This window comes from Rhinatrema bivittatum, chromosome 5, assembly GCF_901001135.1.
Source record: "Rhinatrema bivittatum chromosome 5, aRhiBiv1.1, whole genome shotgun sequence".
NCBI lineage: Eukaryota > Metazoa > Chordata > Amphibia > Gymnophiona > Rhinatrematidae > Rhinatrema > Rhinatrema bivittatum.
Window position 1 is genome coordinate 291,109,671 of NC_042619.1, and position 17,125 is coordinate 291,126,795.

The following is a 17,125-nucleotide window of genomic DNA, read 5'->3' on the forward strand; positions in this document are numbered from 1 at the left end:
ACACTTAGTGCACACAAAAAATTGAGTACACAAAATTTATGCAGTTGGTGTAGGGAAATAGTCAAAACTCAGCTTTTTGCAGGTAACTATAAAGTTACCTGCACAAAGCCCTTCGAATGTTAACCTCTAGGTTTATACTACAGATACAGAGCAGGAAGCAAATTCCAGATGGTTTGGGATGATCAATACCTGCAGGGTTTTGCGTCTTGTTTGCTGAATGGACAAAGCTTTGTAAGGATCTTCCTTTTGCTGACAGGGTAAATGACATTTGGTCTATCTGTTTATTCTTCAGTTGAATAAACATGAGAACATGTTGGCAAAAAGCAAAGTTTTAATAGCCTATAGGAAAAAGCAGTGTGGCTTTGATACTGCAGAATTTGGAGGTGGACAGAGTCGTGCACAGGGCTAAACAATCATTATCTCGGTGGACTTGGGGAAAGCAATCACTTATCCTTGGGAGTCAGCAACAAGGAATTGGATCTACTCTTTGAGGCCTGCTTAGGTCAGAGGAGAAAAAGTATTCATGCAAATGGATTTCTTAATTCGATGCTTGTAGTTTCACAGAAAAATTCTACCTGCACAAAAAGCAAGCACAAGTGTCCGTGCATACTTTGTACCTGTGACAGCTTTCAAAGTGAAAGTCCTTGTATACTTTCCCTTTTAGAATGGGTACAAAGACTGTGGTTAAAAACATAAAAAATGCCGAACTGGGTCAGACCAATTGGCCCATTGAGGTACCTCAAGGAGTCAGCTGAATGGAAAAATCTAGAGGAAGTAAAAATGCAGTGGGCAAAACTAAAAAGAGATATAAGGGCAACTAACCTTTATGTTAGCAAAGTATATAAAGGAAAGAGGGAAAAGAGGCCGCTATGATTTCCTAAAGAAGAAGTTGAAAAGGTAAAGGAGGAAAGGCGAGGGTTCATAAACAATAGAGAAAGTACAGAGAAGGATGAGCAAAATGATACGGGGCATGGAACGGCTCCCCTATGAAGTTTGGGCTGTTCAGCTTGGAGAAGAAACAGCTGAGGGGGGATATGATAGAGGTCTACAAAACCATGAAAGGACTTGAACAGGTTAATGTGAATTGGTTATTTACTTTTTTGAATAATATAAGGACTAGGGGACACTCCATGAAGTTAGCAAGTAGCACATTTAAAATAAATCAGAGAAAATACTTTTTCATTCGATGCACAGTTAAGCTTTGTAATTCATTGCCAGAGGATATGGTTAGTGCAGTTAGTGTAGCTGGGTTTAAAAAAGGTTTGGAAAAGTTCCTGGGGAGAAGTCCATAAACTGCTATTAATCAATAGGGAATAGCCACTGCTTGTTGCCGAAATTAGTAACATGGGATCTATTTAATGTTTGGGTACTTGCCAGGTATTTGTGACTTGGGTTGGCCACAGTATGCTGGGCTTGATGGAGCCTTGGTCTGAGCCAGTATGGCATAGCTAATGTTCTTAACCTGACATCCACTCTCCGCTTCCTCCATGTACCTCAGCCAACATCTCAAGTTGCACCACTGTCTTTTTGGTTTGTAACTGCTGCTCAGTATAGGTTACGCCATGGCTTCTGTTTAGGATTGTAGCTGCTGCTCCATGCAGTTACGCTTTCTGTTTAGGGTTGAAACTGCCACTCTGTGAAGGTGAGCCCAGTGCTTTATTACCATCGTCTCGCCACTAGGGATCCTCTGTATTTATCCTCTCTGTCATTGCTATATAATTTGTACCCCGGTATAGCACTGTCCCATTGGTTGTCCTCCTTCCACCATGTCTCTGAGATACCAATTAAGTCTGTCATCATTCACTGATATACACTCTAATTCTCCCATCTTATTTCTTAGACTTCTGGCATTAGCATACAAACATTTCAAAGTTTGTTTTTTGTTTATGTTTTCATTCTGCTTTTTAATTGATAGGGATAAGTTAGAATTTGTTAGCTCAGGTGAGTTTTTAGTTACAGGCACTTGGACTACGTTTCTTATTATTGGAACCTCACTGCTCCAGATCTGTAAGAAACAGAATAGAAATCTTGACATCCACTGGACCACCAGGTACTTAAAGAAAGTGTTTGGGGGGTCGGGAGTGTGGGGGATTCTAAAAAATTCGATTTTAAAGAGTCGGTGCTTGGGCGCAGCCGATTAAAACGCTACGAAATGGTACGCTACGAATCACGGGAACGAAAATGTCCCACGATTAGTGTATGATTCAGATTCCGGCTATGATTCCGCACCCGTTTCATATCTCTATTAAATACAACTGTGAATTTTATTTTAGCATAGTACTTTTTTACTTTATTGGTTAGTGTACAGTGTTTTGTGAGGAAAGATCTATGTTTTCCTAAGGATTCAGCAGATGGGTGCTTCTGCCACTGTTTTGCTAATTTTCTTAGGTTTCGTTTAGTGCTTCTTAATTCTTCTGTTGCGTCCGGTCGCAGATGGCTACGCCATTTCTGCCTCACCTCTCTTTTCTCTCTCTGCTCCATTAGGCAAGATGGCTGCCTCCGCCTCTCCTTGCCGGTGTCCCAGAACTGGCATGGGCGATTGCGATCACCATTTGAGGTTAACTAGGGCCCGCGCACGTTGGCCCTCCTTTTGAATACGTCATGGAGGCACACCTATCCAGTCGGATTGTCACAATGAATATGCATGAAAGATTTACATACAATGAGTTTCCAAAGTATGCTAATTTATCTCATGCATATTCATTACAGATATCCTAAAAACCCAATTAGATAGACGTGCCTCCTGGAGAGGGTTGGCAAACACTAAAGGGCCAATGCAATACCGTGTGCTAGCCACTGTGCATGGTTTAACATGCAAATGGACACGTGTCCATAACCCCCGACCCAATATGGTAATTAGCATGTCCAAAACTCACGTCCAAATCACCAAGTAGCTAACAGCGCTCAGCTCATGTAAATTCATGTAGATGAGGCTATTAGTTAATCACCGTGTTCCAATAAATTTTCCATATGGTCAATGTGCACTTGCAACACGGCAAATTTTACCTCAGCCCAGGGCTGGCATAAGGTATACCATGCTCAAGAGTGCATTAAAAAAAAATAAAATCCTGCTTCCTGTGGATTCATCCTAAAAGTATTGTAGCGATACTAATTAGGAGGAACCAAATAAATCAGTATTTAGATTTAAAAAAAAAAAAAGAATTTGAAAAAAACAAATTCTGGACGTCCAATACATACAAACAATACATGGTCCAGCCATGTATCTTGTGTGTGTATATGCCAGTAGGAGGAGAAATTGAGCATTGTAAATTGAACATCCGTTTTCCCAAGCCACTTGACAGCCACCTCTCCTATGCGCCCAATGCAGAGGTGACTCTAAGGACGCACATTTGTCTCTAGTGCCTCCTTTTTAGCATGACCAATCATTTAAATATTGGATCATGCACCCAAGAGAGGTGGCTGGGCGTCTGTTAGGAAAATGGGCGCTCAACACTGAGCACCTGTTTTCTGTGCACAAACATAGAAATAGAAATGATGGCAGAAAAAGACCAATCGGCCCATCCAGTCTGCCCAGCAAGCTCCCACACTTATTTTCCCATACTTATCTGTTTCACCGACCACCAAGTTCAGGGGTCTTGTTGGTAACTGTTTGATTCAAATTTCCTGCCACCCCCTGCCATTGATGCAGAGAGTAATGTTGGAGTTGCATCAAAGGTGAGCATAAAGCTTAATGGTTATGGGTATTAACCGCCGCATCAAGCAAGTTACCCCGCTGCTTGTTTACCCAGACTGCACAGATCCATGCCTTGTTGGATGTTGTGTGAATGTAAATCCTCTTTTCCACATTTCCCCCTGCCATTGAAGCAGAGAGCAACGCTGTATATGCATTCAAAGTGATGCATCAGGCTTAATTGGTTTAGGGCAGTAACCGCCGCAATAAGCAAGCTATCCCCAAGCTTGTTTACCCAGACTGTGGAGGTCAGTCCTTGTTGGTTATTGTCTGAATGCAAATCCTCTTTTCCACATTTCCCCTTGCTGTTGAAGCAGAGAGCAATGTTGGAGTTGCATTAACCAGATGAAGGCTTTTTGAGTAAGGGTAGTAATTACCAGTTAATAGCCTCCATTCCAGCAAGCCACCCCCCATGGCTTTTCTCTTCATTCCCATCTTCTAGCCTTTATAGATCCAGTGTTTATCCCATGCCCCTTTGAAATCCTTCACAGTTTTAGTCTTCACCACTTCCTCCAGAAGGACATTCTAGGCATCCACCACCCTCTCCGTGAAGAAATACTTCCTGACATTGGTTCTGAGTCTTCTTCCCTGGAGTTTCAAATCGTGACCCCTAGCTCTACTGATTTTTTTCCAACGGAAAAGGTTTGTTGTTGACCATGGATCATTAAAACCTTTCAAGTATCTGAAAGTCTTAATCATATCACCCCTGCTCCTCCTCTCCTCCAGGGTATACATATTTAGATTCTTCAATCTCTCCTCCTAAGTCATTTTATGAAGACCATCCACCTTTCAGGTCACCCTTCTCTGGACTGCCTCTATCCTGTCTCTGTCCCTTTGGAGATACAGTCTCCAGAACTGAACACAGTACTCCAGGTGAGGCCTCACCAAGGCCCTCTAACAAGGGGATCATCACTTTCTCTTACTAGATATTCCTCTCTCTATGCAGCCCAGCATTCTTCTGACTTTAGCTATCGCCTTGTCACATAGTGTCTAACGATCTGAAGTCGGCAAAACAATCACCCCAAGGTCTCTCTCCTGCTCCATGCACATCAGCCCTTCACTCCCATAAAATACAGTTCCTTCGGATTTCCACTCCTCATATGCATGACTCTGCACTTCTTGGCATTGATTCTCAGCTGCCAAATCTTCGACTACTCCTCCAGCTTCCTTAAATCCCGTCTCATTCTCTCCACTCCTCCTGGTGTGTCCACGCTGTTGCAGATCTTAGTATCATCCGCAAAAAGACAAACCTTACCGTCTATCCCGTCTGCAATGTCACTCACAAAGATATTGAACAGGACCAGTCCCAACACCAATCCTTGCGGCACTCTGCTTAACACCGCTCTCTCTTCAGAGTAAGTTCCATTACCATCACACATTGTCTTCTGTCCATCAATCCAGGCCACCACCTCGGCACTCACTCCTAAGCTTTTCATTTTACTCACAAGCCTCCTGTGCGGGACCGTATCAAAAGCTTTGCTGAAATTCGAGTAGATGACATCGAGCGCTCTTCCTCGATCCAATTCCCTAGTAACCCAATCAAAAATGTAAATCAGATTTGTCTGACAGGACCTTCCCCCTGGTGAATCCATGCTGCCTCTGGTCCAGCAATTTTTCTGACTGTAGATAGTTCACCATTTTTTCTTTCAGCAGCAACTCCATTACTTTTCCCACTACCGAGTTGAGGCTAACCGGCCTGAGGTTTCCAGCCTCCTCTGCTCCCACTCTTGTGAAGCGGGACCACCACCGCTCTTCTCCAATCACTCGGCACCACTCCCGTTTCTAGGAATCTATTGAACAGGTCAGTCAGTGGACCTGCCAGCACATCTCTGACCTCCCTCAGCATCCTGGGATGAACCTCATCAGGCCCCATGGCTTTGTCCACTTTCAGTTTTCCTAGCTCTTCCCATACATTTTCTTCTGTAAATGGAGTTTCATCTACTCCACTCCCCTCCAGTTTCTTGTTAACTAGCGACAGTCCTTCTCCAGGTCCTCTTTAGTGAACACCGAACTGAAGTATTCGTTTAATATTTCTGCCATTTCTTCGTCTTTCTCCACACATTGATCCTTTTCACCTTTCAATTTCACTTTACCACTTTGGAGTTTTCTCCTTTCTCTGATGTATCTGAAAAATGTTTTGTCACCTCATGGCATTCCTTTCTTCCACTTGACTTTTTGCTGTCTTGACTACTTTCTTCATCTCCCTCAGTTCCACCACATATTCTTCCTTGAGATCCTCCCTTTGGGATCCTTTATATTTCTTAAATGCTGTTCTTTTAGCTTTTATTTTATCAGCCACCTCCTTTGAGAACCAGATAGGTTTCATTTTTCTCTTGCTTTTCTTTACTTTTCTAACATATAGATTAGTTGTCTTGGTAATTGCTCCTTTTAGTTTGGCCCACTGTTGTTCCACATCTCTCATTCTCCCAGCCTTCTTGTTCTTCCTCCAGGTACTTCCCCATTTCAACAATGTCCGTGTTTTTGAACTGCAAAACTCGGGTCTTCGTGAGACTTCTCCGTATCCTATTTGTGATATGAAACCATACCGTTTGATGATCGCTGGTGCTGAGGTGAGCAACCACCTGGACATTAGAGACATTATCTCCGTTAGTGAGCACTAAATAGAGTACAACTCCTTCCCTCATGGGTTCCATTACCATTTGTTTGAACAGAGCACCTTCTAGGGCATCCACTATCTCTCTACTACTGTTAGATTCTGCAGAAGGGATTCTCAAGTCTACATCTGGCAGATTAAATTCTCCAACAATCACAACTTCTCCCTTTTTTCCCATCTTTTGGATGTCTTCAATCAGATCTCTGTCAAGTTTTTCCATTTGATTTGGAGGCCTATAAACCACTCCAATAAAAATGGATGCCCCATCATCTTTTTTTAGGTCGGCCCATAGTGCTTCTTCTTTGCCCCATTTTCCTTGCAGCTCAGATGCTTGGATATTGTTTTTGACATAAAGAGCCACTCCTCCCCCTTTTCTGTCCTCTCTGTCCTTCCTTAACAAGTTATAGCCCGGTATGGCCGTATCCCAATCATGGGATTCTGTGAACCATGTCTCTGTGACAGCAACAATGTCCAAGTCCGCCTCCACCATTAGGGTTTGCAAATCCGGGATTTTATTGCCCAAACTGTGCGCAATTGTGCTCAAAGCTTTCCAGCTTTTCTCATTCAGGTTACTGTTTTTCTTGGACTCCTTTTGTGACTTATTTAACTGAGATTTGTTAACCACTTCACCCTTTTCCATTCCATTTGTATTTGGGGAGTGACATTCTAATTTCCTTCTGCCACCACCGGCATCTAGTTTAAATGCCTTATGACATAGGATCCTTTTTCCTGCCACAGACAGATGTAAGCCATCTTTGACAAAGAGCTTTTTACTGTTCCATACATGGCCCAGCCCCCAATATATCCAAAACTTTGTTCCTTACACCAGAATTTGAACCATACATTGAAGTTATTAATATGGCTTAGCCTCTCCTTCCCCTTTCCATGAACAGGTAACACTTCTGAAAAGGCAATAGTCTTCGCCATGTGACTAATCTGCTTCGCTAGAGACTGGAAATCTCTCTGTACCACTTGGATGCTGTTTCTAGCAAAGTTGTTGGTTCCCAGATGGATAATATCAACTTTAGTGTCTTTGCTTTCTTCTTTGATCGCTTTGACTATCTGAATAGCATTTCTGCTGGCCGATGATCCTGGGAGGCTTTTAACTGTAGTGAATCCCTAGAAAAGAGTTTCCAAATTAGTGCCTCTGATGACAGAGTCACCCAGCACAATGAGCTTTTTCCTTTGGTTACTGATTGTATTATGGAATTTCTGTATGCATTAGGTACCTTCTTTCTTTTCAGATAATACTTCAATCTCTTTCACAAGAACTTTTTCGTTACCTAATACAGAGAAGGCGTTTTGTACTTGTGTCACTTGAAACAGCGTGTGTCTCCGCACAGGTCTAATTCTGCCAGAGCCCACTGTAATCCCATTGTTTTTTGGGTTCCTTAACGCCCTGTGTGAGTCGGGGGGGGGGGAGGGTAGACATGTGGGCTGCACAGTTGTGAAGAACGGGTGTCTGTGGGTCACAGGTCTTATCCTACTGGAGCCCACCGTAAACCCCTTTTTCCTTTACTTTTGGTTTTTCTGTGGTAATGGGGAATTAATTCCTGAATACTATAAAGTGGATGAAACTTTCTTTATTGCAGCTAATTCAGCTTTAAATTCAGCCAGCTCCTTTTTCAAGGAAGAGAGTTCTTAACAAATGGGGCAAGCCCTAAGTTTCCAAATGATTTACCTCAGAATAAAGGCTCCACAAGAGTTACATTGGATAGTCCTCATTTTGGTAAATGTATTTGATGGATAACACCTAAGGAATTACCAAATTTCCAATTTATCTTGTTGCCAAGGAGTTAAACAGTTAACATTTGGCCAGGGCTGTTCCCTGGACCCTGTATCTGCTATTGATTTTGAACAGACCGTCCCTGAGATTTGGCTAGCTAAGTTAAGCTTTTTCCTTATCTCTCTCCAAGAATCAGTAGTTTGAGCTGTCTCCTTGGAGTTCAAAGCAGACTGAGGAGTTGATTGCCCCCTGCAATGCACTATGAGTCAGATGCCCAAAGCTAGATAGCCCACTCCCTTTTTGGGTTGGGTTAAACACACAGCAATTTAATGAAGCAATGTGAATATCTAGAAAAATATAGAGATAAGGTTAGCACTACACAAAAAACAGAAAAATATAACAAAGAAGCCCTCTAAAATAAGGAAAAATTAAACTTATTCCTTAGCTCTCCCCAAGAATCAGTAGTTAGAGCTGATCAAAGCAGACTGAGGCAATTATGGCATTGGCTCCTAAATTGGCTATGATTTGTGAAGGACATCATCTGGGAGCACTGAGCAGATCTGTCTCTGCAAGCTAGTTGTTGCATCCATCGGTGCTAGACGGCTTCGCCCCATTTGCACCTTGTTCATGGCTCATCCCGCATCCCTAGGGAAAATGGCTGCTGCCACGTCTACAAGCTGACCTCTCCAGTGTCCCCGGAATGGCTATGGTGCTGCCTCCCACCATGCTCCTCCCAAGGGCCTACTAGGGTGCGTGCGCGCATGTCACGTCATCCAGGTATATAGCCTATACTTTGTTGCTAGCTCATTGAGTCAGCAAGGACTTGGTCTCGGCCGGTCTAAGCTACTCTGCCGCTTCGGTGCTGCTGCTGGAAGCTCTCTCTCTGCCCTGTAAGGCACCTTTATTTCAGGTGCCTTACAGGGATCAGGTGCTCCTCGAGGGCCTGCTCTCCCTGCCTTGGTGCCTGTACCATCTTCTTCAACCTGGTGGAATCGCATAATTACAGCAACCATCTAGTGAGTAATCTAACTCTCAGTCTATCTCATCTACAGTACTGCCTTGCTGGGAAACCTACACCGGAATTCCCCTATACCAACGGGGTGAGAATGGTCCCTCTGCCGAGGGTCTTGAGACTGCTACTTCCAGACTGCCTCACTACTGCCACCTCTGTTGGTACACTTCAAGCTGTATAAAAAACTAACTCTGTGTTTGTGCGTCTGTGTTTAGCCCAGTACTGTGGCGCCTCACGGGGCTCCTCCCCATGGGCGTGGTAATCTGCCACAGTACCCGAGAATCCACTCAAACACCACTTAACCATAACACTAAGGGCTCTGAGGTTGTTGGAAGTTCCCGCATGGAAGCTGCATCAGATCCTCCTCAGTCCATGTTAAAGCTTGCAGGAGTATAATCTACTCTCCAGGAAAGAGGACGGGCATCTCATGGCTTATTTATTCTGCTAACTACGAAAAACATCATTTACAGTATGCAAACTTGTTTTTTTTTCCCCATTGATAAGCAGCGTTGAATTAGCCATGATCTGTAGGGAGTCTTAAGCAGAGGACTGCAATGGAGCGTTTACTGGTAAGCCACATGGACTCCTCCATGGGGAGTAGGCTATTTATGGAATATGTGGTGCAGAACTGTCCACTCAACCGCAAAAACACTAGATTATCCTGGCAGTAATGAAATGTTAAAAGTATGAACCGAGGACCAGGTAGCAGCTTTATAAATATCTTCAATGGGTACCTGTTGGAAGTTTGCAATTGAGGAAGCCATTTCTCTAACTTGATGGTTTCAAATTGGGTTGATGTGATCGAGACCAGCGGTAGTATAACAATGTTGGATGCAGTTGATAATCCAGTCAGATAAAGTCCTCTCAGTAACAGCTACATCGAGTCTCTTCGGATCATAAGAGATATGAGGTGGGTGCTCATAGGATTTTAGCCTCAGTGAAACACTTTTTGATATGTCACACAAGAAGTCATTATTCCTGTTCTCCTAAGTTTTTTATTTTTAATAAGCAGCCATTTTAATTGCTAACAAGTATAGCATTGTAACATGACATTTGTGTTGCAATGTTACAGTTGTTTATATAGACAATCAGACGCTATAAGCTAGATAAATATGCTAAGCTACAAAGTTGTAGTACATTTTGAACTGATATGAGGTTAGTTTGCATTTCATCTAAAAACAGAGACAAGGTCAGTTTACATTCCTTCTAAAATTATAGAAACAAATCTAGAACAAAAACAAGGATGAGGCCCAATTGATAGTTCATCTAAGATTATAGAAAATATTCTTAAAACAAACGCAAGGTTACTAATGCTGGCAAAGTCCAAGAAAACATTTATATGTGGGACAATTAAATTACCATATAGCCATTCAGATTATTTGTTAATAGAAAGCCAATCATAGAAATTTTGACAATTATATAACCTAGTTTAGGGGTTGGAAATATACAATTGAAATTCTATATAATGCGGTGGTATCAGGAAAAACATTTGAGAGGGAGTTTATGCTTTTGTCTTGCATGACACTCTGCCTCTCCATAAGGTACCCTATTACTTAATGTCTAAGATTTTTATAGCATTTTAATAAAATGTTTTTCTCTTCAGTTAGTGGCTTTAAGCATTCTTATTTTCAGAGAACCACAACAGATAAACAGCAAAGATGTTTTTCTATGTGCCTGAGTGCAACCTATGTGGTTGGTCAATTGCACTACCCATTATCTTTCTTTAATCTTATGCTCATGACAGGGGAAAAAATCTCTTCACACACTGGACTGCAAAAAGGCCCTCGCTTATTATAAGTCTCACACTCAGGCACATAGAAAAACATAGCTGTTTATCTCTTATAATCCAAACAAATTTGGCATAGCCGTTACTAAGAGGACTTTATCTGACTTGATTACTAGCTACATCAAACATTGCTATGCTACAGCTGGTCTCGATCTCACCAACCCAATTCAAACCCATCAAGTTTGAAAAGCAGCTTCCTCAATTGCAAACCTCTGACAGGTGCCCATTGAAGATACTTATAAAGCTGCTATCTCATCCTCTGTGCATACTTTCACATCTCATTACTGCCTGGATAACCTAGTGACTTTGGACAGTGTGGTTGGTCAGGTAGTTCTGCACCATGTATTTCATAAATAAATAGTTTATTCCCCATGGTAGAGTCTAGGTTGCTTACCAGTCAACGCTCCACTGCAATCCTCAACTTGGGACTCCCTACAAATCATGGCTAATTCAAATCTGTTTATCAATAGAAAAAAAGCAAGTTTGCTTTCTGTAAACAATGTTTTCTGTAGACAGCAGGATGAATTAGCCATGAGATGCCTGCCCTCTTCCCTAGAGAGTAGACAATACTCCTGCTAGCTTTGACATGTACTGAAGAGGCTCTGAACAAATGCCCATGTGAGAACCTCCCACATGCTCAGTAAAGCTCAAAGCTCTGCTAGCTTGCAGAAACAGATCCACTCTGTGCCACCGAATGTCACTCGCAGATCATGGCTAATTCAGCCCTGCTATTCGATGGAAAAAGTAATGCACGCAAGCCTTGTGTGAGTCCTTTTACCCACATATTGGGCAAGAAAGCACAGGTATCCCCCCCCCTCCCCTTTACCTGTGTGAACACACTGATGAAACCCCACCTCGGAAGCTGCAAGTCACATAAGTCATTGTACTCACAACAGTGTGCTAACAAGAGATACTTCACCATCCTTTATTATAACCGAAAAAAAAGTAGGTTGAAGTTCTTAAAATTTTAAAATCAAAGCCCCAAAACACCAATTACATAAATACAGATATATAATGACAACATCTGTGTATAAAAAACTATTAAAACCATTAAGTAAACAATCGCCATTTTAAAAAAGCCCACCATTTTAGAAAGATCTATTTTTGTGTAACTGCAGGGCATTATTTATTAGGATAGTATTTTTGTGATATGCAGGGTACTAGTAAATAGTTTTGAGCTGTGGACACCTGAGCAGATATGATAAAAACATGGCTAGCAGGGACCTCAAAGGCAGGATTCACTAGAGCTATCACTCCATACGTAGACACTCTTAAAATCCTCCCCTGACAGAGGATTGAGATGCTTCCCTTGCTAACATGTTCCTGAGCTTTAACTGCCTTTAACTTTAGAAAGAACATTCTAAGGCCTCCCCTGTTGCATTTTAAGTCCATTACTTCTTGTCCCTGATGGAGAGGGAGATCCAATTTCTATCCTCACTGTAAACCTCCTTGAAGAATACCAGGAGTTTGGACATTTCTGTCCTTACAAGAGGCTGCTGTGTATGACAGTGGCTGACTATAAATGTATGAGGAGGATGCTACTATAAGTGGAGGTTGCTAACCGCACAGAAAGACTTGCCCGGCATATCTATACCCAGTGATGGCCCCAACCCCCGCCCCAAGATGTCTGCAGTTTTTACTCTATGATAAATGGTTCCACTTATGGTTCTTATTGCGCAACCTAAGAGGCGAAGCTATTGGTTTGCCTTGGAAGAGATGTAAAAACTACCATTTAGCATCCACGTGAGGTAAGGCCAAGCTTGATGGCCCATCAGCCTTTGATAACATTACTTGAGAGGGAAAAATAGGCCCAGTAACTATAACACATGAAAAATGAGGTAGATGAGTGCGTTCGTGGGAAGCTGCCACACTTTGGGCTTCATTCATAGATTTTGTCCCCTTAAATGTGCCTAAGTCTATGGCTGGGTTTCAGGCTGGTCAAACTATGCTATGCAAATTAACTTTGGTCTTAGCCTATATATATGCAAATATATCTCATATTCATCGAAAATATGCTAAAATACAGACCTCTTTTTGGGGGATGCAAGAGCTCTGAACCACCAGCATTTGGGACTCTTTTCAGGTACTGGTATGCTTTATCGAACCAACCTACCGATTATCCACAGATGAGTTTTCAAGTTTTCACAGAAACAGTCTTTAGCTGACTGTGGGGGAAACCCCACTACTTTTAACTTAGTCTTGTACATATTCCCACTAGCATCATTCACGGTAAAGACAGATTTCATACTATAATTCTCACTTATTATTTTCATGTATTTTTCTAGCTTAAATAAATCAAACCGTGAAAGCAAGTTCCCTTAGTCCACTCCAGGAACTCATGCTGGTCAACCTTCTGCAACTAGAGGAAATGCTGGATAGAAAATTTCAAAACATCAAGGCAATGGGTAGGGGTATGCATTTTCTGTCCATTTATCACCAGAAAAATCTGTTCATGACAGTCTCTTGTTCCATATCCTAGTGTGATTCTTATGACACAATCATAAGAAACGTTCTAAAATGTTTGTATTGATATTGCTTAACATTTCTGTTTTTGGCTATGGGGAAAGCCTCCTAAAATTAGACAGATTTAAAAAAAAAAAAAAAAAAAAAGAACCCTTGTTTTAACATGGGCACAGTGTTCTTGGCAGCCTCTCTTGAAATTGTGGTTCTACTTTACCCTAGAACCATTATTTGCTTATGTTCTGTTTTTCTTGATCTTTCCGGTCTACCAGCTCTTCATCCTCCAGGCTCTGCGCTGCAGGCACATGTACAATAACAGGCCTTGATAGAACCTTCAGGGCTTCTAAGTAGCTGGGAGGTGGAGTCTGTGTGTTCTCCAAAGGTCGGGACAGGACCTTCAATGCATTCATATAGCTTGGTGGAGGGGTGATAGTGTTGTGCAGTCGAAACCCATAGGGAGCCAGAAGAGCATTTACTTCTGGAAACAAAAATAAGAGGGGAAAATTTTGTTTTAGTTAGCTTGAATTAACTGAAATATGTACCAAAATAAAAGACGACAACTAAAAGTAAATAAATATAAGAACAGATTGTGGCCTATGTATTAGCATGCTAAGGCCTGAACAGTGCACTATGCACTAGCAGGTAAACTTTCAAAGCAATTTACATGCATAAATGTAATTATGACTGTAGCAATGTTCAAAAGCCATTTACACGTATTTTATTTATTTATAAGCTTTTATATATTGACATTCATGAAAAATCATATTGCATCGGTTTACATATAACTTAAAGTTGGAAGTACAATAAACAGGGAGATATTAACCAGGATAACAATTAAAGAATGAGTCGACAGGGGGGCGGAAGTACACATGTAACATGCACTTGCGCAAGCAAATCCTATGGACAATTCAATGGCATATATTGTAGCAATTTTCAAAAGCCCACTTACTCAAGTAAAACCTACTGCTAAAGGTAGCACATACCTGCATATACATAAGGAAATATTTATGCAAACTAGGATTAGTGGACAGACAGTTAATAGCATGGCATGTTCTCTTCCACCTATTACCATGGGCTCTCAAGCCAAAATGTTAATACCTGACTTGGATCATGCGTTAACATTTTTGCGCACACACTGTCTTGAAATCCCCATTCTAGCACCCCCTTACAAAGCAGCCCATGCCTGCCAAGAATGAAGGCTTATGTAAGCACAAAATAATAGTCTTCACTATATGACTAGTATAACCCAATTAGGATGTGAAGGAGGATTGATCATAGGGACCTTAATTTATGTCTTCAATTTACATACCACCCAATTCACAAGAGACTCTAGGGAGGTTTACAATAAACTTAAAAATACATACTTAAATTTTTTGACAGTATGTTTATGTTTTTATCAAAGACTTATCATTTATCAAAGACTTATCGCACGCAATACGGCCGTATCACGTGCAATAAGCCTCTATTGCATGCAAAAAGGGCCTTTTCGCATGCAATATCATGCAAATTAGGGGGAGGGGAGGAGTTGGCAGTGTCTTCGCTGTGGCGCTATTTGGTGTGAAAGCTGGCAACCGGCACATCGCCGTGGTGCGAAGGCTGCAGGCTTTCACAGGCCCGTCCCCCTTCGCCCTCTGTTTTCGGCCTAAAACATTAAAGTATGACACTAAAAATACCATGTGTTTAGTAAAGTAAATATATACAAGAAATATAAAAATACAAATAAAACCTAGAAGTAGAAAACAGAAAGACTTACAAAATCTACAAAATCTTGCTTCATATTCAAAAACTAAAGCAAAAAACCTTATGCTTCAGAATGTTTATGGAAATTTAAATAATCAGTAAATATTCAGTATAAATAAATAGACATGATATCATCAACCAATATGGCAAGTAATCAATATATGACATGGAAAGGGCACTGACCAACGATGACTTTGTTTATTTCAAATAAAAATAAAATGGCCAAAGCGAACCAGTCTTTATATACAAAGGAGTAGCAGTGATTGAATAGTTGAGGCAGATGGGCAAACTAGACAGGCCTCCAACCCTGAAGCATCCCTTTCCTCATTTTTATCCATTCTATTCCCTGGCATGCCTCCTGACCAGCAGGAGCAAAGCTTCTAACCAGGGACCTCAAAAAAGATTTTATATATTTATATATTTATTTGTTTTTATACCAGTGTTCGATCTGGAATATCACATCGGTTTACAGTGTAAATGAGGTTTTTAGGAGGGCGGAGGGGGGGGATGGGAGGATGGGTGCTACTTATACATTGAAGCTTTATAATACATTGAACTTATACATTGAGGCTTTATATTAGGGGGAGCATTATAACATGCAAGGAATTGTAGAAGGTTTTTTACAGTATAACATGCATCATGGTAAATTACAGTATAGCAACATAAATGGTGGTGAGTATCATTTCTCATTAGGTGGAGATGTAATTGTACTTAATAGTCATTAAGTAGTGGTATGTCTTGTACCTGTACATAGATTAGAACAAACTATAACTTATGTTTATCTAGTAGGGGAGAGTCAAAGTTGTTTCTCTTGGCTGGTATGGAGTACGTAGGGAAACAGCGATTTTATATATATAAAGTGATATATATATATATATATATATATATATATATAAGCTGCCCCTCTCTATTCATCTCGGTCACCTACTTTTCTTTTTCCATTTGAGAAGAGGTTCATATGACATTGATAAACAAAGAAATATGGATTCCATGTATTATGAACCTTCTGAAAAAGGATATAGCTGAAACAGTATCTAATTGGACAGTCTCTGTCAAAAAGTATTGATAGTATTGCTCCCGTTAAAGAAATCACATTAAATAGACCCAATAGAGTCCTGTGGTTTACGCCACATAAGAAATTGCAATGTAAATGCCTTACATCTGAGCTCTGCAAAGTTGAGCGATGATGGCGCAAATCAAAGAATAGAGATGACCTTGATACTTACGAATTAACCTTAGAGAAATATCCTAGTTCAGTTATGAATTCCAAAAAGATATTCATATCTAAATCAATCCAAGAAGCAGGTATAGCTCAAAATAGCTATTTTATCTGGTTTCTAAGTTAACTGATGGGAACAGGAGTAAAAATTATAAATGTTTATCCATTTCAAGGAAATTTAACACCTGATGATTTTGCAAAGCTTTTTCATGCTAAAATTTCTAAATTAAATGAAAAATTTTCTTTACCACCATTTCCCGGTGACCTTCAGTATAATTATGGTATCATGCTGGTCTAAATTTGACCCAGTTTGCTCTACTGATGTTGCCCAAATCATAAAAAAGGTGAACTCTTCCAATTGTCCATAATATCCTTGTAGTTCAACTATAAGATTGATAATAGAAGACATAAGTGGACCATTAACATCCTTAGTAAATCAGTCCTTTGAGTAGCCACAATGTCCCTCTTCTTAAAAAAGCCTTGCTATGTCCTTTGATCAAGAAGCCATCTGGAGATAAGAGATTGGCCTATAATTACTTAAATCCATACTAAGTCCATTCTTAGCAAAAGCTATTGAGTCTGCAATATCTAAATAATTAGAGCAATATTTGGATAATAATTCAATATTAGACAACTGTCAATGCGGTTTTAGGCCCAAATTTAGTACTGAGATACTAATAAGATCCAATTTACATTATGTAATTAAGGGCACTGACAGCGGCTCTAGTTTCATTCTTGTTTTATTAGACTTATCTGCTTTTGATACCTTCAATCATAACATTTTATGCTCAAGATTAATTCAAATTGGGTTAAATGATTTAGTTCTTTAGTGGTTTAACTTATCTTTCAGACAAGAGTTCTTCAAGTAACATTGGGT

General features: G+C 40.7%; 1 protein-coding gene across 2 annotated transcripts in view; it reads right to left on the reverse strand.

Annotated features, from left to right (window-relative positions):
* Positions 1-11,740: 11,740 nt before the first annotated feature.
* Positions 11,741-17,125, reverse strand: part of LOC115092795 (scavenger receptor cysteine-rich type 1 protein M130-like) — a 111,476-nt gene continuing 106,091 nt past the window's right edge. For both annotated transcript variants that reach the window (XM_029604115.1, XM_029604114.1), the window contains exon 8: positions 11,741-13,767. In XM_029604115.1, coding sequence (XP_029459975.1) covers positions 13,517-13,767 — 251 coding nt within the window. In that variant the 3' untranslated portion in view covers positions 11,741-13,516. The remainder of the gene's footprint in view (positions 13,768-17,125) is intronic.